Genomic DNA, 27,068 nt, shown 5'->3' with positions numbered 1-27,068 from the left:
CCCTTTCTCCCTCCTCCTCGTTCTCGAGCACAAAAGCTCCCTTTAAACATCTCATCCCTAAATTCTTCTTTCCCCTTCCTCCCTCGCTCCCGTTCTCGAGCGACCGCTGTGAACTCGGAAATCATGGCGGCTGTGAACTCTAGTTCCAAAAACGGTGCGTGTTAGTGGTATTCTATTGCTGTTATTTGAATCGAGACCGATCGTGGGAATATGAATTTGTAGACGTATTTTGAACGTTCTCATGCGTGTTTTTTTTATGACATGTATATTAGCGAGGAAGGAGGAAGTGAAGAAGGAAACTGGACTTGGGTTGACCCACAAAGGATGAGAATTTCGGAGAATGGTATTCCGAGGTGAGACATGGACTCCTGTTGGGTTTTATGCTGTGATTTATGGGTTGAGCTAGAAGCATTTGAGTTGGCCAATTCATCTTGTGACGTGACGTTTGTATAACGTCTATGTCAGTCAATGATTTTGCATGCTTGCCAGGTTGTTGTTAATTGTGAAATGATTGAATTCTATGGCATATCTGGGTGCTATATCCTGAGGCCCTGGACAATGGCAATTTGGGAAACCTTACAGGTAAGCGTTTTGATTTGGTTTTTTTCTAAGCGCATGGTGTAGATTTTGGTCATTTTAGTTATCCTCCAGGTGCTGGAATAATTCATTGTTCTATCTTTCCAAGCGATTATCGTCAATTCTTATCTTCCAGTTATTTTTAACAAGAATTTTGCTGGAATTATACTATGAGTTGTGACTCCTTCCAACTTGATGTTTCAAGGCGCTTCAGTACTGGACTGAAGTATCTGAAATTTGATCATTAATGTATTCCGATTGTTCTTTATATGCATGAAAAATATGTGCTGCAAAGATCATCTTTATGCATTTAATGTACTTTAGACTGATTTTTAAGCTGTTAATTATTTAGGAAGTCATGTGTAATTGTATATGTTTTTCAAAATTCAACTCTTTGCCTGTGCAGACCTTTTTTGACGCGAAAATAAAAAAGATGAACATAAAATTGCTTATTTTCCTCTATTCGTAACTAAGAACGTTCTGGAGAAGGAGAAGGATCATATAGAAGGTTTTGCTCCTGAAGTTAGCTATTCCTTCGAGTTGAAATTACTATCTCTGCATTTCTTTTTTGTTGACAGAGATAAGACATTTCTCTCAACATATTTTTATATTTGTCCTTGCATAATGCTAAAAAATATCTGAACTCTGAACTACAGTAAACAATTACTTTGTTTCTCTTTTTTCTTGTACTTGTAAACCTGAGATTCCCCATCAGAACTTAAAACTACTTAGGCTTGTTGCAACTGCCTCATGACTTGTTCTATCTACGCATCAGTGTGGTACCTTTTTTGGGCAATACCTTCCTGGTATGATATCTGGAAAGAGAGGCCCCCATTACATCACGTTGAAATAGGTTTTTTATTTTAATTTACTAACATAATACAGTTGCTTATGAGATCATTGGAATCTTTGTATAATTTTTTGATCGCTATTTACTTCCTTTTATAGAGCATAATTCAGTTTTATAAAGGTAGAAGAATAATAAATCAAATGCTATAGGATTCTTTTCCTTGGGTATTTACTTGGTTGTTGTCTGGATATTTATTTGTTCACAATTTTAATCTCTGCTTTATATCTGAGTCCAATAGTCTTGTTATTGCACATAAACATTAGGTGGTATGTTTTGAATAGTGCAACACTGTAAGATTTTATTTCAAGAGACTTTTGGTTGTTGTCTGGCCATTATCATGAGAGGATGTAGGACACAATGATCCTCTTACCCGCACTGCAGCTTCTACTGATTCGTTGTCAGAATTGTATGGTTTGCCAGTATGGGTAGTATATTGGTTAGTATTAACATTGTGCTGCCTGAAGAAATGAAAAACGAGTAAAAGAAAAGGTACAAACAACTTCTCCTCCCCTTCTTCATCTTGCAATTAGAGTCTCATCAATAGCTGTTCTGCTATTTATGGCAGGCAGGTTAATAGTTTACTAGATCCAGTAGATTTGGAAATATTTTTGGCATGATGTATTTTGATCATTTTCAAATCAATAATTGCTGAATTTCTGTCAATAAGAAGTTTGGGCAGTTCATATTATACCACCCAAAATTTAATGGTTCATTACTGGTCTTTGCTTGGACATCTAATTACCTCCTGGTATGGCCAATATACCATGAAACAGACTTTCAACAGGCAACATCTATCTTGGAGAAGAAATTGGCTATGGGGGCAGTTTTGGGAAGTTTTGCAACCGAGATCTAGTTAAGAAAAAACTCTATCCCCTTTGCTTCTATTTTTATTATTTCCTGACTATTGGTTCATTTTAACAGCTTGAGGGAGTTTGTGAAGGGTGACCCTGATATCTTGGATGATGATGTCATTGTTATGGAGTTGTCTGAGTGAGGGATGAGTGCCTGATTAATTGAGATATATGGGATAAGATCGATGCCAATTCTGGAAAATAATGACTAGGGAAACTTGAAGGAATACCAAACCACGCCACCACTACGACACCAATTTGCTTGTTAGGGAAACTTGCAGAGGCAGGTTGTTAAAACTTAAAAGAATGTGTCATGAGAGAGATGGTTGGACTAAGGGTTGTGCTAGGAGGGGAGAAAAGCATCTAGAGGTCTACTTCAAAAATTTATTTTTCATTTAGAAGAATATTAGAGACAGACTGACTTTGGTTGTGTAATTTGATCTCTCTGAACCCAGCATAACCATAATTTAGCTGGGGTTTCGGTTTTTTGGCCCAGGCTTGACCCCAGTCTATGAAGATCCTGCTTCCATTGTGTTATCTGCTTAAGCACAGGTTGGTCCTTCGGAGTTGCTCCATTGGGCTGATAGAATAAATGCCTTTGTGATTGTTACAATTAAGAGTTGGGGTATCTTGTACTACTATTGGAATAATCTCTTAGTGCCTGTTGTCATCTGATATGGTTTGTTTCTGTTGGTGGATATTTATGTAAGGATTGTTATCACAGTGCAGCTGCCATGTTGATGTCTACTTTTACAGAGGCTTTATCCTTCCTTTTGGTACTTTTGTTCTTGAAGACACTAAGATATTTGTTCATGTCAACATAATACCATGTCCTGAAACTTATGTCATTTGTGATTGTCGTTAGGTTGCTTGGGTTACTCAGTCTGGACAGTCCGAACTGGAAGTTCCTATAGCAATACGTCCCACAAGCAATATTGTAAGATGGTAGTTCACCCATCCTACTCCTTTCATCAGGTATCCTTTTTTTGAATGAAGTTTGCTTATATGTGTATTTTTTTTTCTCAAGTCTATTGTGATTTATTGTTTCTGTGGGTTGGATCTTTTAAGTTTCTCTTGTAGTAATCCAAACCTGTAGTTTGTTTGTTGTCTGGATTAGTATCTAACAAAGTGTAATTGTTATGGTAGTTGCAGTTTGCAATGTTTAACTACAAAATTCTCAAACATGTTATGTGGCATAATTGTAAACATAATCAAGAAGGAACAGTACTTGCTTTGTGCATCAAATTGCATGCAGTATTCACCTCAAGGATCAAGGTTTCGCTTACACCGGTATGTATCAATGATATCAAGATGTTACATCTATTGTGTACTATCTTGAATTGCAGAAAAAATGGGAAAATTATATGAATAAGATGTGACAATTATCAAGATGTTACAGATTCTAAATTGAATTTGAAAACCAGAAAAGCCATTTCAGTTTGTTATGTCTTATATGATGATACAAAGTGTGCACATAATTATGTCAAATATGGCTTGCTGGATAAGCATCTAGCATCTCACAGTTCTTGCACCAACCAATGTTACTCTTTTTGTCAAAACTCTACCATTTATCTTTGCCAGATTGTTGGACAACTTTATCAACTTATTAGACCATTATGATCATATTCTATTGTTACCTTAGTGGAAAGATTTGTTCTTTAGTCGAGTATCTTGGAAGGTCTTATCTTTTCTTAGTGAGAGCTTCCTTAACATTTGGGGAAGAAAACCTCTGTTTTTTTTTCTGTTCAAGGTAGAGCGAGAGAGTCTTTATTACTGTAACATGTACCTTTCAGAGCATTGTGATTTAATCTTTTAAATATTTTTAGAAATGATAAGATTTCAATTCTTTTCCTTTGCATCTCATCAACCACACGTATAAAGATTAGGGATAATGTGATTATTCATGATAGTAGAGTTTTAAATGGAAGTTTATAGGGATGCATGAGGTATTCTTGAGTTCCAAATGGGATGTTGAGTAAGATTCATGCTGACCAATGAAGCACAAATTAATCAAAATTCTCGGAGTGTTTGTGCCATGTCAATGTTGAAACACTGTTGGTTTTCACACATGCCAGGTAGTTTAATATATTGGGACTTTTGTACTATCTATACATATTAATGTTATATATGCTTCACTTTTTTTTCATAAGGTATAAAGACATCGAGTTTTTGCAATATGCATGTAATATGTACTTTGACCTGTGCCTTGTTTTTATATGTTTTTGAATTTCTTGGATGTTCTCTATTAACGACCGTGTTCAAGGCTTTCATGAAAGGAAACCAGCCTAGGTGGTACTGCTAGGAATCGGTAGGTTTCCTCATGAAACCTTTGAGATTTTACCTCCTTCATATGTCATGCTTCTTGAAGTTTTTGTTGCTGCTTGTCTGCATTGTTCTTCTGCTGTTTGCATTTTCCTGTTTTGTCTTTGATCCTCAACTTCATAAACCAATAAATCTTGTAGGGACCCTTTGCTTTGCTTTGGGAACACCTGCAACAACGTGGACATACTGGGGAAGAAGCTACTAAGCGTTTTGCATTATTTATTTGTCACTGACTCATGCCTTCAATTGCTAAAATTGGAGCATGTTTCCAGGGTTTGCTTGATTCATAATTTTCTTGCTTATTTTGGTGAAGTCTTTCTGATTCTATACTTTAAGATGTTTGACTTGATAGCTGATCTGATTTTAGCTAATACTTAATATTATTCGAGATCCAAAAACCCGTTATGCGGTTGACATGATTTGAGATTAGTATTCACTGTGGTAGTAGAGTTAATCCAGAACTTACCAGAATTCAAGCTGTTGCTTAGTATAAGCATTCCATGTGACCAAACTGCTACATCATCCAGATGTGATCCAAAAGTTTGGTTTATTCATTAACGTCTGCAACTATTCTGATGTTAGATGGTAAATACTGATCGATATTTTTAACCATGAACCTCAAATCAGTATCAAACCTTATGATCCATCTAAGGTCATGTACTTATATTTTCTGTTCTTTTACTAAGTGATATTGTTGGCAATATAAAATTGATATCAAACTGATATATAAAACCTACATGCCAGACAAAAGATGAGAATTTTGTTTTGAATTGTGCCATACATAGATCATCAACAGCCTATGTTATTTTGGATTGCTAGCCTAGGCATGGAGTTTGGTAGCTTGTGAGGCTGCAACTTTTGGATAGGGGACAAGAAAGATATGGTCTTGTTTGTCCCATTAGTCATGTGTGATGAATCCTCATCCCTTTTTACTGTCATTTCGAGCTAAAAATATATCATAAAAGAGATTATCCTGTTATTTATCTTTCATAAAAGAATCTTTTTTCTGGGATGATCTGATTTGGCCAGGCTGCGGCGATGAGGAGTCTGCAGGAGAGGAACACGAGGCTGGAAAACATGTGCTGGTGAATTTGGAATTTGACCCTCAAGAAGGTTTCTTTCCTTCTCATCTGCTCTATCTTTGTTGATTTTCTTTTTCTACATAAAACGATGGCATTCTTTCTGATCTAAATCGTCATATGTTCAATTAGTTGGGCAAATTTTTAGAAAAAAGTCTATAAATTCCTAATTCCTTTTATTCGCCATTTGCATGTTGAATTAACATCACAGCATGAGTTCTTCCTCCTACCTAATCTGACAACTCTAAACCTAGTTGTAGTTACAGCAAAGTGGAATTTCTGTACCATCTTCAAGGACTTCTTGCATGCACCACTCTACTATCAAATGTTGGATTCAAAGAGAAGCAATCATAGAACATCAGATTTTATTTGGCTTGTGAAAAATATGGTGGACATCAATCACTCAAATGATGATTGTATCTAATCAGAAGAAGAAAAAAAATCATTTTTCCACCTAATTATAAGAAAATATGCTGAAGATAATGTTATTCTGAGAGACACTTAGATCATAACATCCAAAGCCAAGATGCCAAATACATCCCTTTCAACAACTGTGAATTGTTTGCCTGTCATTCTTGCAGAAACCATCCACATGTACAGACAACTTGTGCTGCCAGTCTGCAATAATACAAGATCTTTCTCATACTCTGTCCACTGTTTCTGGTTGCTTGCAGAAGGAGCTAATAATACATGCCCTCATCCAAATGCCAAAGGTCGGGCCATATCTCTGTCCCATAAACACAGTACTGAAGCATCGGTGACAAATGCCAATGCCTATATCTACACGAAACACTGCATTAGATTTGAGACTCATTCTTCATTAGTGCATAAGCTTAGTTCCAGTTTTCCATTGTCACATTCATTGTATATATAAAGATGTGAAAAGAATTCGATGTACTTATATGGTCTATATGTATTGAGAGAAGTGGGAAGTGGAATCCCTCCTTGTCTTCATCTCACAAACTACATAAACAAGATCAAAGATACAGGGCCATGATCTATGCCCAGGAAAACGCTAAACTAAGTACTACATCACGTCAACTGAGACATGGAATCACAAAGTAGGGTTTTGGCTTGCAACCATGTCGGTCGTGTACTGTTCTCGAAGCGGTGGCGCGGAAGGGTGGCAAGCATGATGTGTTCTTGTCGAGGCTGTACTACGTGATCCCATCAAGGAGATGCTACTGATATCATCCGAGGAGACGAATCGCTACTACCAAAGGAAAGGTCTAATTATAAGAAGCAGTTTATTTCTTCCAATCTTTGCGTCCAGATTACGTTAGTCTGACTCAGAAAACCAGAAGGAAATCGTTGGTGTTTGACGAAATCTGCTCCGCAATAGTATACGTATGGTTTATCCATTATTCTATCCACAATTACTGCTCTCTCTCTCTGTCTCTAATAATCATCTTCTAACATTTGATGAGCTGCAGCACTATTCATCAACAGTATTGTATTCAATAGACTTTGAAGGGTTTGAGCACATGTCTCATCAACTTAGCTTGAATAGCTTGAGCACCATACAACTAAATGCAAATGTATATTTGTCTCATCCACTGTTGTTTTCTCTCCCACTCTACTGCTTTGAAAATTTGCAGATTATATGGTTTTCATTAAATGTTTTCTTGAATTGAAAACATAAACAACAACATGTTGTCTGACTTGAAATTAAACTCCTGTTTTTGTTCATTGCAGAAATGACTTGGCTAACAAGAGTTGTTGTTTTGCAGCGATTCCGGTTGAACTCATGCAAAAAAAAAAGGTTCAAAAAGATTGATGAATACATAACCATTAAATGTATTCGTAGAATGATGACTAAGGAGATAATAATAGTAATAATAACAAAGAAGAGTCATAAGATTCATGAGCTGCTTGGAGACATCTTTGTTCAACTATAACTCCATGTGTTCTTAGCCCCACTAATTGTCCTACTTTAAGGTTTGAATTATAATCTGATAATGCCAAGCACTCATCATGTTTGATCCACATGTTGAGTGCCATTCTTTAATGCCATAAGATAGTCCATGTCATGTGATGCACCCACCTGTTCATTAAGATTTAATAAGTGATATGAATAATCAATCTATTAATTTAATAATATAAACCCTCGTGATGATATGATGTTATAATATGATCGATCGGATATCAGACCTATCAACCTAATAATCCAAATCTCATAATATGATTTGAGGGATAGTTGATCTGAAAGTTTAGAATTAAGTAGCTCAAAACATTTGAAGTCCTATGACTTCATGATGTGATTTTATGATGTATTGATAGGATAATTGATTCATTAACTTATGTTTTAATGAGATACTCAGATGTTAAATCGTGTGATTCAAAATGCATAAGTACTGTAAAATCTATCTTAGAGAATGGTAAACACTAAGCTAATAATTGGAGATAAAAGAAAGGACATAATGATGGAGGTGTGATAGGATTCTCTTGCAATCGGTGCTTTTTGACTTCCTTTAAAATGAGAGGATGTGAGCTTTGTTCTTGTTCGATTTGGTTAACGTGGGAAGGCAATGCAAAGAAAGGCAATAAAGGATAGCATATCTATATATTCTTCTTTCTACTTCCATCGGCAGCAACCGACCAAAGGTGGCGTTGGACAGAATGGGAGCAACAGCATCACATGACGTGAGTCGAGTGAGACAAACAGAGAGGAAGAGGACAAGAGAGAGGAGAGAGACAGTGATACAAAAGAGACATCATTCCACAAGATTTTCTCCAAAAGATGGCAATCTTATAAGAATATATAATCTCTTGATGTCAGCTCATACAAACACAGACTCGTGAAGGCTCCTTTGAGATTATGATTGTTATCGGGCACTAAGTTTTGTAGAGCTGTTGCCTCTTTGATTGATATCGATCTTGTGTCCTCTGCCACCTTTCCTTCGCATCGATCTCCCCTGTCCGGAGGAGGGAGGAGGATAGATCGATCATTGATGGAGACATGTTGAGGTAGGGAGTTGGCGAATACATGTTGTATATATAGAAACGGGAGGAGGAGAACAAACCAAAGTTTGGATTTTGCGAGAGAGAGAGAGAGGTGAGAAAGTAGCGATTCTGAACAAGCTAGAGAGCCAAAGATCTGATTTTGAACATGGAAGGTGTGTGGGATCTCAACGACGCTGCGTCGGGGGCACAGGACGGCTCCTCCCCGATGGCCTCCGTCGATACCGGATACCGCGGAGATGTCGTGGAGAACCACGGGTTCGGATCCTCTGCAGTCGTCGTCGAGGCGTCCGAAGAGCGGGAGGACGACGGCGTCGCCGGGAGGATCTTCGGGTTCTCCTTCTCTGGCCGCTGTGGCGAGAGCCCCTCTGCTGGGAGGAAGCTCGCCGTCGTGACTCACCAGCTCGTTGCTTTCGGCGATGCGGAAGGGGCTGGAGCCGGCGGGAGCTGCTCGGCGCCGCAGCCTCGCGGCCACCTGACTGAAGACGGGATCTGGCACTCGTCGGAGCCGGTGGGGGCCGGAATGTCGACGGAGGCGCAGCCACCCTTGAAGAAGAGCAGGCGAGGTCCGAGGTCAAGGAGTTCGCAGTACCGGGGGGTGACCTTCTACCGGAGGACCGGGCGGTGGGAATCCCATATCTGGTCAGCTCTTTCTCCTCTTCTCCACTCTCTTCAAAGCGCAAGAAAAATTCAATCTTGGAGTTGGATTCAGTCACTTTGCCCTTTTTGGTTTCCTCCAAATGACTACCTTATCATCATTGCCTCCTCTATGTGCAGGGACTGTGGAAAGCAAGTCTATTTGGGTATGTATGAACCAAGATTTCATCAAATTTCCGAAGCTATTGAAAGATATTGCCTCGTTCTTAATTGCATTACAAATGTCTCTTCGAATATACTCGAGTAATTTAGCATTGTTTGAAACGCAAATGTATCTGTAGGTGGATTTGACACTGCATATGCAGCAGCAAGGTTAGTCCATCAGGTTCTCTACATGATTAGGTCTACTATAACTTCTTATCGATTTATTCATCGTCTTCTAAGATCTCTAAGTTTAGAGAATTTTGAAGCAGAGCGTATGACCGAGCTGCAATTAAGTTCCGCGGGATGGACGCAGATATCAATTTTCGTTTGGATGACTATGAGGAGGATATAAAACAGGCAAGTGTTGGGAAGAAGATGGCCGAATCATGAATCCACATTTTGTTTATTTTCTAGGATCCTATGCATGAATTTGGAATTCAAGTAGTTGTGTGTTGATGGCTTGAGGCAGATGGGCAATCTCAACAAGGAGGAGTTTGTTCAAGTAATTCGGCGCCAGAGCACTGGGTTTCCTCGAGGAAGCTCGAAGTACCGGGGAGTCACTTTGCACAAATGTGGGAGGTGGGAGGCCAGAATGGGCCAGTTTTTGGGCAAAAAGTATGTCTCTGCCCTTCCTTTAATGAATTCTCTATTTCTTATTTTGTTTCTCAAATGTTGATAAGGTTATGGGGTTTAAGCCATATTATCTTTATGTTTGACAGACATGTGTATCTGGGACTTTTCGACACTGAAATTGAAGCTGCCAGGTATAATAAGATCTAAAATTTTCAGATCATGCCTCTTACGAAGCTAGAAAAGATCAATAATGGCGATGAAATTCTATGTTGAAATTCCAGAGCTTATGACAAGGCTGCAATCAAGTGTAACGGGAAGGATGCAATGACTAACTTCGATCCTAAGATCTATGAGGATGAGCTTGGTATTCAGAGTGAGAAACTATTCACTTCTGCTTTCAATGAAGTTGTTCTTCTGATAATGATGAGTAAAAATCTATTTCAGCTAATCATGTCGAGCATAATCTTGATCTGAGCTTGGGGAGGTCAGGCTCAGGCTCGAAAAGAAATAAACTTGAGATAATGGATGATGAAGGTTCCAATGTTGTGGATCAGCAACTTCCCATGGCCTTCGAGTCAGAGTGGAATCGTGACACGAGATTAAAGGTATTGTTCTTAATTAATCGAAATCTTTTGCTGCTTATAGCGAACTCGGCCTTTATGATTTGCTGCTCTTTCTCTCGAGTTTGATGACAAGCTCAAGCTGCCTGAAAGAAAGGATAGCGGTAGCTGCTTCACTCAATCTCCAGGTCTGTCAAAGGAAAATGAGACGTTCAACTATGTGCCAGTCCAAACAACCATTAAGATGCCCTCGGCGGTCGAGATCATACCTCAGCAGATTAATCGTTCTAAGTATCATCAGGTGGATAGCCTCCTGTCAAATTGACTTGTACTTCTTGCTTGATTCTAAATGAACTAACCATAGGATTCTGCTTCTTTTCTGATTCAGCATTTCGGCAGCATCAATGAAGAAAAGACCAGCAATTGGCTTTCGTTATCTAGTGGTGGAGAGCAACAACAGAGGCTTTTAGGTTGGGAACAAAGCATGGAAATTAGATATCATCTTCCCAATTGCTTGCCACCGCTAATTCTGCAGCATCATCAGGATTCGCAAGACAGATAGCAAAACTGCCCCTCCAACATGCAGCATAAGAATGGCTTGTCATCTATCGAACTCGGTTGAAACAATGCACCCATTTGATGATGTGATCTAATGCCTCTGTTGTCACAGCACCCACGTTGTCACTGTTTTCTTTCAGCTTTAACTCAAAGAACCTCACAATGCCTCATCAAACTTGTTTAGCTATTTTTGTGAGTAGATGACACAGCATTCAGGAGTTGAGGCTGTGGAATGAATCAAAGTTGCGAAATGAAGAGCGGCTGGCACCTTTCCAAAGAGGATCCCTCTCTCTTCCTTTTATTTGTCAAGCTGTAGTTACTCTTAGTTCTAATCGATCTGTTTGTTCCTGTATTTTGTTATGGATAAGTAATAGTTTGAGCAACTATGGAGAGGCTACAATGTGTGTAGATTTGGAGATTTTGCCAAGTGAAACAAATGTAGCCAAAAATATTGGTGGTAACTCAGAGATAATGATGAGAGGAAGATCACAACTCCATGTGTATCATGCATGCTATTTTGGCCATTTAGTGCTTTCTTTGTGTTGCATTATGCCAAATCACTCTGGGTTTCATTCAAGTTGCATCATATGTCCAGATTGAATCTTTCTTTTCTTTTCCGGCGAACAGTCGGTGAACGAAGATGAGATTTATGAATGATCAGATAGTCAAGACTGATTTAAAGAAGGTTCTTTGTTGCATTAGGTTTGGATGTGCACAATCTTTTGGCCTTGGCTTACTAATGAAGCATGTGTAATATTATGATGTTATCAGGATAAGAAACATGGCCAATCTTGAAGAGCTCCTTCCTTGAGGGTGAGAAGAAGAAATTAAAGAGAAGAACCCACCTTGATTCAGAAGTGACCAAAGTAATCTGCCTTATGTTGGAGGACACTCAGATCACACAAGAGCTGAACTGCAGTTTGGGAAGAACAAAAACTTCACAGGAACATGAGTAGATAGATAAATGGCTTGGAGTTGGTTTTAGGTTAGGTCAACTGCATGTGTAACTTCAAGCTTCCTAGGAAGGACATGTTAATTGTGTGGAAATATACATGCCAAGAGGCACCAAAGATTAAGAATATTGTTGGCACTTACATTATATGTTTTGTTCATATGCAATATCTTTCTTTCTGATTATTTTGTATCATACTTGGGTTTGGTTTTACATGTCAAGTATAATCCAACTTGCATGTGAGATGGAACTTTAGATTAGAACTTAACCTTTTGATGCAATCTTTATCACTAGATAAGCTCATTAATCTCTCTCTCTCTAGAATAGTGAAAGGAGGTGTAGAGTGTACAATATCCATTTTGTAAAAATACATAGACTGAGCAGGGCTACCTTTCTTTTCTCTTACCTAAAGCCTACTCTAATATCTCTCTCTCTAAATCATAGCAAAGAACTGTGTTCTTATCTTCCATGGCTTCTTCATGGAAAGGACTCTGGTTTACATCTTGACACCCAATTTGAAGTTGCTGCTTTCAACATGGAGTAATGGGCATTCATTTCAATGGTCCTGTAGCAGCATCAGAGAGGGAGATTCTTTGCTCGCCTTTCGTTACCCTTCGAGTCTCAGAACTGCTTCTTTCTACCTATAACATCTCACCGGATATTTCAGCTCTCATGCAATCTACAGCCCTTTGAAGCCTCTCATGTGAATCCCTGTACTTATCTGCCAGTCTTCAGCTTCTCCTTTCAGTACGTGATGGTATGTTCGGGCCAAGACAGTGAGGTGACGGTGGACGGTGGATGACAACAAACAAGTAGGGAGAGTTTAGCGTAGATATGGCACTCAGCATCTTCTTCTCCCTCTCATGGCTGTGCTCTGCATGTCTCCATTTTGGGCTCTCCTCAGATGGCAGAAGTAACGAGTACTTCTTGTGCTCCACACAACTAGCAATATGCACCTCGCAGTGTGCGGAACACAATTCGGCTTCTTTGTCACCATCTTAGTGGCTGTGGTGTTTGAAGTCTGATGTTTTAGTTTGTGAAATGATTTAGATAGCAGAAGCTTTCATGTCAAATATGTTCTCTTTTGTGGTTGAAGAAAAGATGACAGCATACTTGCTAATTGGCTGCTTCATGGATGACACTGCTGAACTAAACCTTACTGAAAACCAATCTGTCTGTCACCAGTGATAAGGTACTCTGATAACTAAGAACACATGGAAATGAGATGAGATTAGACTTCTCAGAAACTTCTTACAGTGTCATAGCAGACACCATAGATTTCTTAGTTACATTGATATTAAACCTACAGTCAGGCAAGCTTCAATTCTGTTGGACAATTCAGATAATTCTGAGTGAAGCTGATACTGTGTTGAGTTTGCATGGATGTACATAGTGGGGTGCATACTTTTGGTAGCATTGATATCCTTTCTACTTAGTATGAGAAATTATTCTATCATTTCACATGATGGCCTCTGGGATTGAGCAGATATCAGCATTATGCAATAGAACTTGGGTTAGTAATCTCAAAATGAAATAAAAATATATATATATTTTGTGAAAATATAATTTAGTTGTTCTTAGGATGGTAGAAGCTCAGCATGTTCTTCAACAGCTCTTCTTTATCTATCTTAGGATGGTAGAAGCTCAACATTCATATGTGGTGGTTTGTTGGCCTGTGTGTGTTTTGGACACATACATGGAACTCTCAAGCTTAGCCATTTGAAAGCCAAAACCCAGTGACAGGGCAACAGCTGAGTGGGGCACAACCCTAAATTATTTGTCTTCAATGAGTTATCTTTACTTCTCTACATAACTCATTCATTGTTGTCTAGTGATCCCTTCCAAGGATGGTCAGTACTGTACCCAACCTTGAAGTCACTGTGGTGGTTCCCTGGACCCTTCTCCTTGTTAGGTTTCTTTCCTCCTTCCTTTATTTTCTCCTGTACATTTTGGCTTTGGCACTCTCTTTCTTCGTCTATGGTTTGTTTGCGCAGAAGAGAGAGAGAGAGGAGGGGGCATGCATGCATGTGGCCTTCCCTGCATGCACAACTCCATTGCCTCCCTCGGACGCTGAGCTCAGTGGAGTCCACTCAGAAGGCAGGCAGTCGCATTTGGACAGTGACAGAGATACCGCAAGCTGTGTGGGCACTGATAGTTGTTCGTTGCACCTCCTCATTATGAGGGGCTTCATGTGAGACACAGTATGCCTGGGAAATAGTGTCTGTCGCTAGCTTTAAGAACTCGATCTGCCGAAGAGGAAGTGTCATCTCGAGAATGGAGGGTCAGAAACAGGTAAGGAAGTGTCGTAGTCGGCAAAGATTCAAAAGGAAGTGAAGTCCAAAATGGAATTATTCCGCGACCTGATCGTAGTGATGAATTCTTCTTATGCTTGCAATTGTTTTCCTTGCACATTGCATTATGAGCTTCCATGTAGAACACTGTCTGCTTAGGAAATAGTATTTGTTGCTTCGGGAACATGTTCTGCATTTCTATCAGCAATAGGAAAAAGTTGTCGTCTTAGGAACGATGATGAACAGCACATCCTTGTCATTGAGGTCAATGTTTCAGGAGAATGTGACAACCAAAGCGGTGTTGGCAGATAAATGCTTCTTGTGCTGCATTTACGAGATCGAACAATCAAATCTATTTGAACTCCACACTGGAGATCGAACAAGATAGCAATGAATAATCAAATCTATTTAGAAAATAAGGCTCTTACTTTTCAAAAATTTCAGCAGTGCATCCTTATTTAATTATTTTTAAAAATATTTTTTTTAAAAAAATTATTTTTATCCTTGTCGACTACCTCCTTCGACCGGTTGCATTGCTATGCCTCCACCCACTGGCCACCCCACTTTGTTTTCAATGGCCACATGTAACCCTTACCCGAGGGCTCTCGTTCGTAGTCTTTGTCACTATCATTTATAGACCCTCCCTTTTTCCTTGCCCATAACTCTCATCGTCGGCCACAAGGAAGGAATGAAAGGGGGTGCACCATCGATTGCAAGTGAAGAATGAGAGGGATAGTTTGCATGCCCTCACCATCGATCGTAGGGGAGGAGAAGGTGCACGCATTAGTCGTTGCTGTCTTGTGCAAGAGTCGATAGTAAGATATGTAATGACTGAGTCAACATGGTCAACGAAGACGATGACGGGTTCGACAAAGAAGGGGTAAAATGATCTTTTCACAGTAAAATCGCTCTATGAAATTTTTTAAAAAGATTTCTTTTTTGAAAACTCCATAAAAACTTGGACCTCTACTCAAACTCGGGAAAGTAAACAGTTGCAAAACACCTATTACTCAAAACCTAAGTTACCCGAAACTGAAAGTAAGCAAATGCACAAGTCAAAGAACTCATCTTTAACACTTACTAACGCCGAAAAGAGGACTTGCTCTTAAAGCTACATAAGAGCATAATATATCCTCACGCCATTGCTTGTTCTTTGTGGATGCAGACTATCTATTCCTCCCAATTTTTCTTCTCTCGATTTATTTATATGCTTAAACTTAACGAAAATGTTTGGCTTAGAGTTGTGATTCAAGAGATCGACTTGGGCTTGGTACTTCTGGGCCCCAAGAGATAGGCATGAAGCCCGGCCCACTCAGTGCATCAACCAACTCATCGTGTTCGACAACAATGCGTATACATAATGATGCCAAGTAAGTTTCATATTCTTTTTTCATGCTATTTTTCTACAATAAAAACGGTTCATCGACTTGGATTTCATCTTTCAGCCACACATCCATAACATGCTCGCTGTTACCATGAAAATTCTTGAGCATTGCTGTCTCATGATTAAACACAATGCAAATACACAGTCCACATTTTTAATCTGCAAAAAAAGACAAAAAAACAACATACATATCGATTCAAAACTGATTGATGTTCACTTGCTAAAATAAAAATAAAAATAAAAAGCCTCAGCCAAAATTTTAATGACTATTTACATCTTGATTTCTAAGCCACTCTGGACAATTAAATTTGACACCGTAAATTGCAATCCTTTGGTCCTGCACAAGAAAAGAAGGAAGAAGAAAAAACTGTAAATTGCAAGTCAAACATATTAATCCTGAAAGCCACATCTATTATGCATTACAGGTGACTATTGATCGATGCTGATGATGGTTTAAATTTTGGAAATCTAATGTACCTGAGAATAATGAAGGTCCTGATGATCTCCAAGAACCAGCACTTTCATACAGCAAGTGTAACCAATAGTAATTTTCCCAACTTAACCACTCAAATGCAAAGTGCTCCCATGTCTGACAGAGATCCAGATCCACAGTTCCTCACTTCGTTTATGGCTTCTTTTCTCTTATTCTGCTTTGGTTCCCTCCTGCCTTTGTTGACAGCATGTTTGCTGTTACTGGAAAGCAAGATAAGCATAAATTACTCTGTTGTTCTAATTATTGACATTAAGATCACCATATATAACATTACTCGGCAATCTTGAAAAACAAAAGAGGGCAGTCACAATCACAAATCATATAGTATGAGCAAAAGCTGAGGCGAGATATTTTTCACATTAGCTTGAAGAACTCTATACCAGTATACTGTTTTCTGTAGCACTGTCATGAAAAGTTAACATTCTATCAGTATATTATCCATACATATACAAGCTCCTGTGATTAAACTCCTTATCTAATACGTCGATTGAAGAAAAGTTTGTTCTTGTATTCTATCCGAAGCTTCAAGTCAAATTGTGCTATGAACTAATTTCACATAATGGTAGCTGCTCTAGGAACAGTTTCAAGATAAAAGATGTGCAAAACTGCTGCAAATCCTTAATTGCCATTTTAGGTATTAAAAAAGTATTAAGAAATTTCGTGCCATAATCAGCCAGACTTCTGTATTATAAAATTTGTCAACATGCTAAAGTGGCTTCTCTTGTCATAGACCAAAATAAGAAGGCTTATTCACCCAATCAGCTAACCTAGTAATTTTGCATCTAGATCCCTTAACTTTCAGTTTTGAATCCTCATATGGCACCTTGTGCCCTTTGCTTCTCATCCTATGTGGCAGTTCCTCTTTTTCCCATGCCGTGTGCTGAGTTGTGGCCACACAAAAAGAGAGAGAGGTGAACATGCATGGCTATAAGATTTAGATGCAAGGGTAGGAGGACAAGCTCACAAAGATCCAACACTTGATGCTGTCAAATATAGGCTCACAAACATGGCTAGAACATTACTGGTACACAAAATTATAAACCTTACTTGGGTATCATTTGATATAATAATAATAATAATAATAATAATAATAATAATAATAATAATAATAATAATAATAATAATATTATTATTATTATTATTATTATTATTATTATTATTATTATTATTATTATTCAAAGATACTGAATGATACATGTTGGTATATTACTTGACATACCATTATAGTACAGTCTAACAGCCTAAAATTGTATTGGACTGATATTTAAATCCTTATCTAGGAACTGGCAAGAGTTGGGAGACCAAACTTTGATGGGACTCTCTAAATTAATTATAAATCCATGAAATGAAAACGATTTTAACCAAAATGACAATGACCTCTCCATATAAAAACACTCATTTCACATTGAATATATACCGATATCATATACATATATATGCAGAGAGAATTAAATTTCATCTCTAATTAAAAGATCATCCATTGGAGCAATGTTCTTGGTTACAAACATCTACTGTCAGTTGAAAATCACAATGCAATAAACAAATTTCTGGTACAAGCTAATTGAGAATAACTAGACAATACAAGCTAAATGAGAATAACCAGACAATACAAGATAAATGATATTTATTTTTTTGGTGTTAATAAATACTTAATTGGCAAATACAGTGAGACAAACATCATTGACCGTCAAGAAGTAAATATGAAAAGAGTGCAAGAGCATACACTATGAATGATGAAACTTTTCCAGTGCTTGTACCACAGGCCTTGCACTTCTTTTTCGATCCACATGAACACATTTTATTTTCTGGGTTTTTCTGGGAGAATGAAGACTACACGCGATTGAACAGAAGTTGACTTTAATAAATCCAAGTGCCTCAATATGAACCTGTAGCAAATACCTTATTTTGATTATGAATGCTATCAGCCTGAACAGCTTGGATCTTTGTATCACATATGTCTTGCTCCAATTTCATGTCCAATGATGCTACCACTGCTTGTCCAGGGTCCTGAATTTGACATTCTCCTAAGAAATCCAAACTTTTTATCACAAAGCCTCAATAAGAATAGAAAAAGTGCACAAACTTTAACATGGTAAATATTCTTTTGGTAGAACAAATATCCAAAAATTGATGGACCATTCTCCAAGCACAAGAGGAAAGAAAAAAAAAAGCTGATAAGGTACCGGATTTGAAAAGAATATGCAATTGCAATTCTCTACTCCCTGATACAAACATTTATAAAGATGATAAGATAGTGGATTTGGAAAAAACAGTGCAATTCTCTACCATATGATAAAAGCATCTATGGGCTTCTGAATGTCAGAGGCAAGTCAAAAGAGAGTTAGGAGATTTAAACCTTTTGCTATTGGTTTAACCTGCCAAATGATCAAGTTTAGAAGAGTTAAATTAATTAGGTCAAAGGAGTTTCACTAAAATTATCCTTGATAATGTATCTTTATCTAAAGGGTGCATTCTCTTGCTTGTTTCACTAATCTATATCACCCACTCAATAGCAAAGTGTATTAAAGCTAGTTTTGCAAGGAGGTTAGGATATATTTTCATTCAGTTATCTTTACCCTAATCTAGAGTATGCCAGGAGTAGAAACATAAACAACGGACAACCCACTCAGGTAGCCTATTAGTCTTAGCTGGCTTATTTTAACAAAACCAATATTAAGATGGCCAAAGTGCCACCCTGTCTATTCTTTTACTTAACCAGAGGCACCATAAACCAAGTGTCATTATTGCACAAACTTTCAATGTCATAAAAGATGGCTTGCTTTTTTCATAGAAAAAAATAACATCAATGAAACAGCTTAGAAATGTAAGAGAAGCATTTCAGTACCAATTAATAAGAAGCAAAGAGATACTTGCAGCTACATAAAACATAATGGAATAAATTATTAGGTGTTGAAAACTTGAAATGATATTTTAATAATGATTAAAGATGAATTAGGACGATAAAGAAAGATTTCTGAAGGACTTCATTATTTGAACAATCAACTAAAAAACTAATTAAGGATAATTGCAAATAATTTTTAATAACATGGAGAAAAGATTTAGAACATCTATATATGAGTTGTGACAGATTTAGAAAAATAAACCCAACAGACATATTAATGACAACAAATATGTGTAAAAAAAGAGATGAAACAAATTTTTAGTCTTATATTTATGCATGGGTGACAGAATTTCAAAAAATATTTATTTATAATGTATTGGGACTTTTATTCAAGAGAGAGGGTATCTAAAAAGAAATATCACTGACAAAATCAAGCTGATGGTTGAAATTCAAAGGAACATCTGAAACGATGTGCAGTCACGAAATTAAGTTGATGGTCCAGTTTCCATTTTTTCTGGTCCAACCACCCGTTCTGATCCAGTTTCTATAAACATGGTTAAAACAATCATAAAATATGTAATCACAAGTTTAACAAAAACTTCTAATATGCTCAGATATAGATACAAGATCGAAGTTGGACAGGTCATTACCTTGAAGCAGTTCTTCTCCCTTGGAATTGTCAGCACTAGAACACGCATCATGATCGAGGTCCAACTCCTTCTCAGCTATCAAAAACTCAATCGCTGCATCAACATCACCATCTACTTCTCGTAAAACCTGGGTTCAATATTCAACGGTCAGCGAGAGTCATTTTGTAAAGGAAAATACAAAAGATAAAATCTGTTTCTTTTTTTGTCTGTGAAGCTTATTAGCATCCTTTTACCTGTTCAACTTTATCGATGTCCTCAATTCCAGTTCCAGCCATGACCAATTTAACTGATCCACTATTAAAGGTACTTCTGCTTGAGGACCCTTTTGATGATTTGTCAATTGCTATTTTGTTGTTATGCTCCTTTGCAGAAATATGAGCATCTGCCTGATATAAGAAAGAGCCAAAAAATTTACGTAAGATTGTTTATATGATGGACCTCAATGAATTCCTTCATCTTATAGATTAGCAATTTGTACCTTAATCATTATTGGCTTAGCAGGTCCTTCACAAGAATCTTCCTTTGAACGAACACTGCAGTAGTGTTCACCATCATGATAACACCTGTACAATTCATAATCAATTAGTGATATAATTTTTTTATGAGAATAGCAAGAACTATGAGCATAATAAAACTAGTAATTAGCATTAAGTTGCGTAACAAAATCCCACAAGAAAAAAAAAACTCATGGATATGGCAGTAGACCAGGAGGTCAGTGCCGCTGAATGAAAGGTGACCTTAGCTCCATTGTATAAGGATTGCCCATGGCAACACAAGAATATGTTGCTTCTCATTTCAAAAAAGGTGCCATCATTCATGCTACTACGAAAAGTACACCACACATCATGCCCATATATACAACATTATATGTGTTGACACAGCCAACACAGGACAAGAAGAGCAGCATGACATACAGCAAACATGCTGATCTCAAGCCAATATGGAGTGACACCTGGAATGGCCATCATCAATCAAAGCAGCCCAACTAGTGTCAGGATGAACACACAAGTAAATTAGGACATCATAGCAAAGGTAACCAACCTACCAAAGGAACTTGCATCAAGCAAACATCTACAATTGCCTGCAATGAAGAACTTAAGAGAGAGCATAATGTATAAACAACTTTACATAAAAGGTTTTGCATACAAAGACATAGCCAAACAGATCAGCCTCCATATGCTCATCTCTTTTCTAGGGTGTAACTCTTTATTTAAAATGAACTATTTCTTTGTGAACCACATAACTAATAAATTTTCTACCTCTTGCATTAAAAGGACACATTTGTCTATAAGAACTACAAAATAAGCCGTTTAAATCATTTTATCTGAGATGAGAAGCAAAAGTAAAATCTAGAAGAGGCTTATAAATTGTTCTATTTATTGATCCAACTTTTTCCAGAAGTGGCCAATAAGTTCCACATATCAGATAAAGTGTGTCATTTAGAAGACATTATGTAACTGAAAAGGCATGAACAAATAAAATTATTTGCTATAGAATTAGTTTCATCAACTGTTTCATTCAGCTAACAAACTCCAAGAGAATCCCTCTAAGAAAATTGGATAATGAATATGAAAGGATACTTATGAAGATTATTCATGTGTGGCAAACACCTGAAGACCAAGTTGTACATGTAGTAAATACAAAAACACCAGAATTATTTTGTAACTTTTTTTACTATAGCATACTAACTACAGCCTTCATATATGAAGCTGCATATGACATTACATCTGTAACAAAATAAGAGATACAAATAAAATCATAATCACTCAGCTGTCGTTAACACTGGGAGGAGTATGCAACTTACAGATGAATCATATTTGCTTGATGATCACCACTGAAATTACATATGTACCAGCGCGGAGATTTAAGCTGCATAATGAAAATTAAAGTTAGAGCACTCATTGGCAGAGGGAAAAGTTCCAATATATATTGCACACATGTCGATGCATATGTGAATACTTCTACATACTTCTCATTCTGCAAAGTTATGACAATGTAATCATTACATAACACAAGATTAACCCATCTTTGCCCCATCTGTACCCATTTTAGGAAGAATAGTTCATGTAAAATCTGGAGTTTGTTGCAATTCTAGCACAAGAAGAGTTTCATGGTCATTTGGAATGACTTGTACTGCACTTATTTCAGCTGTAAAATTTTTAGTTGTTAAAGATATCCAATCATGACAATAAAATGTAGTCAAAATCACAATTAAAATATCCAATCATGACAATAATCCCTCCCTGCCTCCCATTTGCCATGTTACTAAACCATGACAATTTGGAATAACACCCACATAGTACTACCCCTGTTACTTGGATTCTTTAAACTACTTGCTATATTTGGCATCAAATATGATACTTCTATGATGCTATACAGATGCTTGTCAGCAAACTTCCTCAAAGTATCATCATTTTCAAATAATTTTTAGAAAGATCTGATACTTTTAGGGTACTTATAAGATACTTCATAGGCATTCAGTGAAAAAAAACTCTTTCTTGAATGTTGATCCTCTGATTATAGATGTGATAAACAGCATTTGATATATTACACTTTTTAATAGTTTTTGTATTTCTATTGAACATTGAATTATGATTAATGAAATCAAAACAACAATTCACTCAATTTTTCATGAGTTTTTATTATCTTCTTTACATTCTTGAAGTACTACTAAAGATAATCACTCTCATGTTGAATAGATTGAAGCTGCTAGTTAATTACCTGTTATTATTTATCATGACATGTAACAACACTATTACTATCAGTAATAACATTATACTCTGTACATAAAATCTTCTTTTTTTTGTATATATGACGTATGCATTCTATGTTTTTCAAGATTGAACAAGTAGGCATGCACTGGCAGACTTCAACTGAGTGAACTCTTGTTCCAAAAAGACATTCAGAATGACCTCAGGTGAAAACATCCAAGCATGCCAAACACATAAGCTACAATACTGATCCAATATGATTTAAGAAAGCTAATGCTCTTGAATCAATTCCAAAAATCAGATAAAGGCATCAGAAGTATTGTACCTTTTTAATTGACAATAGAATTTGAAATGTATGAAGAACAAGCATAAAGTTGATTACAAAGCATGAAAGCAATTAAGTTTATAAAGAAAGGCATGAAAAACTTGCTCTGTGAATGCAAATATTTCTTTTTGTAACAAGAGAAGCAGCTTGAAGTTCCATATGGCCTGCCCATGAGCCATCCTTTTCCATGGACTGGCAGTACTTATCAAATGGAACATCATCCTCAATGAAGGGTTCAAAGTCCTCGCGATTTTTCTGTAAATTAATAAGAACTGGTTGATGAATTTTAAAACTCAACATTGGAAAAGCAGTAGTGATTTTATCAAAGTACACCAAATATTTTTATCTAATATTAGATTCAAAGGAGATCAGGTAACCAAGATCGAAGAGCTTTTATGAATAGTGCTACTATGTTAGAAAATAAAGATTAAAAAAACAGTATCAATGACAACTGTAATACAAGAAAATCCTATATGTTACATTAAACAAGGGAGAAATCTCGAATGAATAATGATTATTGTGTCATGGGTGTCATGTGTACTGATACAATAGAATCACAATGATTAAGCTTAAACTGTGTCGTGGAGAAATTTCTACAATTTATGAACATTAGCAATGAAATCTCACAAGGCTTAGGCCAAAATGTTACATACAAAGATATAATTCACCACCATTTCACGATACTTTTGGTGATCATTTTCGTTACCCTCAAGCTGATCAGCTAGGGCCCTGCAAAAAATAAAGTTCAAATAATTATACTTTGCATATAACCCATTGCTCATGCTGCACATTATAGTGGTTGTGATATGTTAATAAAATAGAAAAAAGTTTGACACAGTAACTGGATTACAAATACCGGTCCAAGCCAAACAATATTTCCACAAACCTAAAGAAACAGTTGCCATCTGCTGTAACTTGAATAATTTTTAAGCCCAATGCATCAAGTTGAGCACAAAGTTCTGATATATCAGCTTGCATCCCTTGCTTCTTTACCTGCATACAATATAAACCATCCTTTACACCAACTATTATGTGTGAAATAATAAAGAAGGTGACATTTTTGAATGTAATCAAAGACACAGAAGATTAGTTTGAAATTAGTGCACTTAAGTTAATCCTGAATATGTCAAGCAAAGATAAAAATATTAATACTCGGACCATCCAAACAACTGTACCGTCTGGCCCTAATTTTGTTCTCTACGAATCAATCCGTTTCAAGTAGTGCTTTAGCACCCGACGTCACCCCTATCTTCTTTAGCACCCGAGTGAAAGGACAAAAAACTGCAGGTGGCAAGTGATTTACTATGTTAAAGGCATCAGCGTGAGCATCAAATAAGTAGGATTTCATTAATAACTTGATCGCAGCCACGACTTCGAAGAAATTTAATAGTTTCGGCAGCGTCACTCGGAGCCGCAATAGACAAGATCCGAACAACCATGGCATTTCGAGAATCGAATTAATCGCGAGAGTTTAGGGCGGAGAGGGAGAGGAAGAGGGCAGGAGGAAACACATGGATTTGGGGGCAATAAATAGGTCGAAAAGGATAAGATAAAGGAAGCTTACGGTGTCCTGTTGCCTTCTGGGCTTGGACTTCTTGTTGGCGTGGTTGTTCTTGGCCTGAACCATGGTGCGATGCGAGTGATGAAGGAGACGGAGAAGCGAGAGAGAGAGAGAGAGACAGGAGATGGCGAGGGAGAGGAAGCCCAAAGAGAGAAGCCGGCTTCCGACCACCGACGCGGTGTCTCTTTTCCAATTCCCCTGTGATGGGAGCGTAACAAGGCTTCGAGGAAACGGAAGAGGTGCTTACGTGGAGCAGAATCGCGATCGGAAACGCCGCAGGCTTATGGATGCGGGAAACGCCACCGTTGAAACCTATTGTGGAGGGACTGAATCACCCTGATGTTTTTCCGGGGTGACGGGTCGCGCAAGGAATGTGTTCCTTGTTTCTACATTTTTATATTATATATATATATATATATATATATATATATATATATATATATGTGTGTGTGTGTGTATAAGCATTTGTATATAAATTATGATTTTGAGTTGTTTCGAAAAATAGTTTGGTGATCATCGATTTAATTATTGGTAGGCAAAACAAATTAAAATTAGGAATGGTTAGGTTTTATGAAGGTGATATTGTGGGAAGGATCCAATGTTTCCCATAGCAATGGTGGCAGCCATGCTGAGAAAATTTTATGGAGGGCTCTTTAAAATTTATATAACAGTTCATATAATTGGATGATAAGAAAACAGATGCGGAAAAAGGATTAGAGAGTAATAAATATAATTAATTTTTTAAATAAAAAATAGAGTGAATTAAAAAAAACTTTAATTTTGAAAATTTTTCAAGAAGCACTCAAATTCCCACGGACATCTCCTTTTTCATAAATGATTATTTTACCCCTAATCTTGTCAGACTTATTTTTTCCTTATATTGTCGTCTTACACCATCCTCATCGTTCTTCTCTATGGACCTCATATAAGGAATGAGGGGGCGTGAGGACCATCGCCACCTATGTGGTCTTTGTCGGACTTACCCCTATATGCGCAAAGGTGATGAGAAGTTTGACAAAAGCTAACGGGGTCCACAGAGATGGCAACGACCCTTGCACCCCCTCCTTTCTAGCTTAAGGGCCATGGGTGAGCATGATGAGGGTCAACAAATAGGTTGAAGAGAACTGATTAGGCTCAAGTTTAGGGTTGCGAACGTTGGTAGAGTGCCCTCATGCGAGAGTTGCAAGCGATGATGCCAGATTTTATGCCCCCTTCTTTCTTGTGCGAGGGTCGTGGGTGAGACGTGCAAGGGCGAGGTTAACAGAGGTGATGGCAACATTTACACGAGGGCTATGAGCGACAATGCAAGGTAGAGATGATGACTAGTCAAATGGAGACAAGGGCAAAATGATATTTTTACGTATCCATTGGTACTTTATGAAAAATTCTCAAATTTATGAATTTTTTAATAAAATCACCCATAGAAATATATATTTAAAAATTTAAATATCATTAGTATAGATATAAAATTTAGATTATTTCATATTTACTTGAAACCGTCAAATAAATGAACCACACCTTGATGTCATGCCACTAGTTGCATTAATCTTTTTGCCTAATCATAGTGAATGATATTAGGGGTAAAAACTCTAAAAAAAAAAACTAAGTTAGATTTGATCGAAAAACCTAAAATAAATAAGTTTTAGAAATCATTTAGTCCTAACAAATGACCGATGATGCATATTTACAAACATAATAAGAGGTGGTATATAAAAAGAAGAAAAGAAGAAAAGAATAAAAGAATAAATTTTTTTTATGGAAAATAGTATCTCTATTTTACTAGGAAATTCATAGTCCTCTTATAAATTTATTCTAATTAAAACCATAAAAAATGTAAAACTTTAACAATTAAATTTCTTAAAATAAAATATATGCAAATATTGAAAAATCAATGTCTTTCGTAAAGTAATTAAAAATTAAATCTAAAACATAATTATTTCTTGAAAATTACTGCTCGATACTCTAAATATACAATGAGTGAGGTATATTTAGAGATTTAGGATTCACTTAGTGTGATAGTTTTTGCACGAAGGAAGTCGAGTGAATCGAATTTTGAACTATGTTACTTTGAGCGAGTCTTCAATTTATCATATATTATTGATATCTATGTTATATCGATACACATTATTATTATTATGATAAATACTCGTAAGAAAAGTTAAATCAATCTAATTAAAAAAAATCCTTAAAATAATCTAGAAATAAGAATAATTTTTTATCTCCATGTGTACATATATATTTTAGTCATTTTCTCAAGGATATAATTAAGTACTTTTTCATTATAAGTAGCATGATAAGTAGATTGGTATAGATTCATTCCAAAAAAAATTCTTATATATCAAAGGATGTCAATTTGACTAAAAAAATCCATAGTTCTTTTATGGAGCCAATTCCAACTAAAACCATAAGAAATACAAAATTTTAACAATTAAAAATCTTAAAATAAAATAAACAAAAAATATTAAAGAGACTACAATGCTGTATTATTAAGCAATAAATATTTATAATGAAAATTTTGAATTTTATTTAAAAAACACCAACAAGTAATTTTGTATTTTTGCTTTTTTTCTCTCCCCCTAATTGTTAGTAATAAGATAGTGATGGAAATTGAGTTACATTTCGAAGACATGGAAAGAAAAAAAAAAAATCTAGGTTATTCTACTTCGAAGTTGTTAACATAAAGTCGGGTTAAACCTTGATGTGAACGTTAACATATATGCTCATTCTA

General features: G+C 36.7%; 2 protein-coding genes and 1 long non-coding RNA gene across 11 annotated transcripts; 2 read left to right on the top strand and 1 right to left on the bottom strand.

Annotated features, from left to right (window-relative positions):
• On the top strand, nt 1-6,572 carry LOC135633180 (uncharacterized). Of its 3 annotated transcripts, none has more exons than XR_010494930.1 (6): nt 1-154; nt 273-353; nt 490-582; nt 3,143-3,252; nt 5,629-5,712; nt 6,353-6,572. It is a non-coding gene; the product is annotated as an uncharacterized LOC135633180 (long non-coding RNA). The 3 variants fall into 3 exon arrangements; XR_010494929.1 differs by having other exon boundaries at nt 4,740-5,712; XR_010494931.1 differs by having other exon boundaries at nt 4,740-5,712; nt 6,260-6,572.
• A 1,881-nt stretch (nt 6,573-8,453) lies between these two features.
• Nucleotides 8,454-11,655, top strand: LOC103979980 (floral homeotic protein APETALA 2). Of its 3 annotated transcripts, none has more exons than XM_009396260.3 (10): nt 8,454-9,281; nt 9,417-9,442; nt 9,578-9,608; nt 9,710-9,797; nt 9,910-10,055; nt 10,160-10,204; nt 10,295-10,377; nt 10,458-10,618; nt 10,698-10,874; nt 10,962-11,655. In XM_009396260.3, exons 1-10 carry the CDS (start codon nt 8,788-8,790, stop codon nt 11,133-11,135), a joined length of 1,425 nt encoding a protein of 474 aa, XP_009394535.3. In that variant the 5' UTR covers nt 8,454-8,787; the 3' UTR covers nt 11,136-11,655. The 3 variants fall into 3 exon arrangements, with proteins under 3 accessions (XP_009394535.3, XP_018678669.2, XP_009394534.3); XM_018823124.2 differs by having other exon boundaries at nt 8,455-9,281; nt 10,295-10,386; nt 10,710-10,874; XM_009396259.3 differs by having other exon boundaries at nt 8,455-9,281; nt 10,295-10,386.
• Nucleotides 11,656-15,726: 4,071 nt separating this feature from the next.
• On the bottom strand, nt 15,727-24,609 carry LOC135632900 (OVARIAN TUMOR DOMAIN-containing deubiquitinating enzyme 7-like). Of its 5 annotated transcripts, none has more exons than XM_065141756.1 (13): nt 24,344-24,609; nt 23,666-23,772; nt 23,433-23,508; nt 22,885-23,034; nt 21,548-21,612; nt 20,222-20,306; nt 19,977-20,129; nt 19,744-19,870; nt 18,151-18,275; nt 17,975-18,081; nt 16,236-16,451; nt 16,033-16,095; nt 15,727-15,917 (listed from the first exon to the last, which is right to left on the bottom strand). In XM_065141756.1, exons 1-11 carry the CDS (start codon nt 24,404-24,406, stop codon nt 16,325-16,327), a joined length of 1,185 nt encoding a protein of 394 aa, XP_064997828.1. In that variant the 5' UTR covers nt 24,407-24,609; the 3' UTR covers nt 15,727-15,917; nt 16,033-16,095; nt 16,236-16,324. The 5 variants fall into 5 exon arrangements, with proteins under 5 accessions (XP_064997828.1, XP_064997830.1, XP_064997827.1 ...); XM_065141758.1 differs by adding an exon at nt 23,955-24,060 and having other exon boundaries at nt 15,727-16,095; nt 24,344-24,375; XM_065141755.1 differs by having other exon boundaries at nt 15,727-16,095; nt 24,344-24,608.
• Between the last annotated feature and the right edge of the window lie 2,459 nt (nt 24,610-27,068).

Source organism: Musa acuminata, chromosome BXJ3-3 (genome assembly GCF_036884655.1).
Source record: "Musa acuminata AAA Group cultivar baxijiao chromosome BXJ3-3, Cavendish_Baxijiao_AAA, whole genome shotgun sequence".
NCBI lineage: Eukaryota > Viridiplantae > Streptophyta > Magnoliopsida > Zingiberales > Musaceae > Musa > Musa acuminata.
The sequence above is the reverse complement of the archived record's forward strand: the minus strand, read 5'-3'. Positions and strand labels throughout refer to the sequence as shown.

What these genes read in the sequence shown, in the direction of transcription:
- LOC135632900 (XM_065141756.1), bottom strand. Translation starts at nt 24,406, where the DNA reads ATGGTTCAGGCCAAGAACAACCACGCCAACAAGAAGTCCAAGCCCAGA. An exon ending in GATGGCAACTGTTTCTTTAG is followed by an intron (nt 23,509 to 23,665) that starts GTTTGTGGAAAT and finishes TATTTTTTGCAG; the next exon opens with GGCCCTAGCTGATCAGCTTG. An exon ending in GAAATATTTGCATTCACAGA is followed by an intron (nt 21,613 to 22,884) that starts GCAAGTTTTTCA and finishes TTCATTATGCAG; the next exon opens with CTTAAATCTCCGCGCTGGTA.
- LOC103979980 (XM_009396259.3), top strand. Translation starts at nt 8,788, where the DNA reads ATGGAAGGTGTGTGGGATCTCAACGACGCTGCGTCGGGGGCACAGGAC. An exon ending in CGGTGGGAATCCCATATCTG is followed by an intron (nt 9,282 to 9,416) that starts GTCAGCTCTTTC and finishes CTCTATGTGCAG; the next exon opens with GGACTGTGGAAAGCAAGTCT. An exon ending in ATGAGGAGGATATAAAACAG is followed by an intron (nt 9,798 to 9,909) that starts GCAAGTGTTGGG and finishes GGCTTGAGGCAG; the next exon opens with ATGGGCAATCTCAACAAGGA.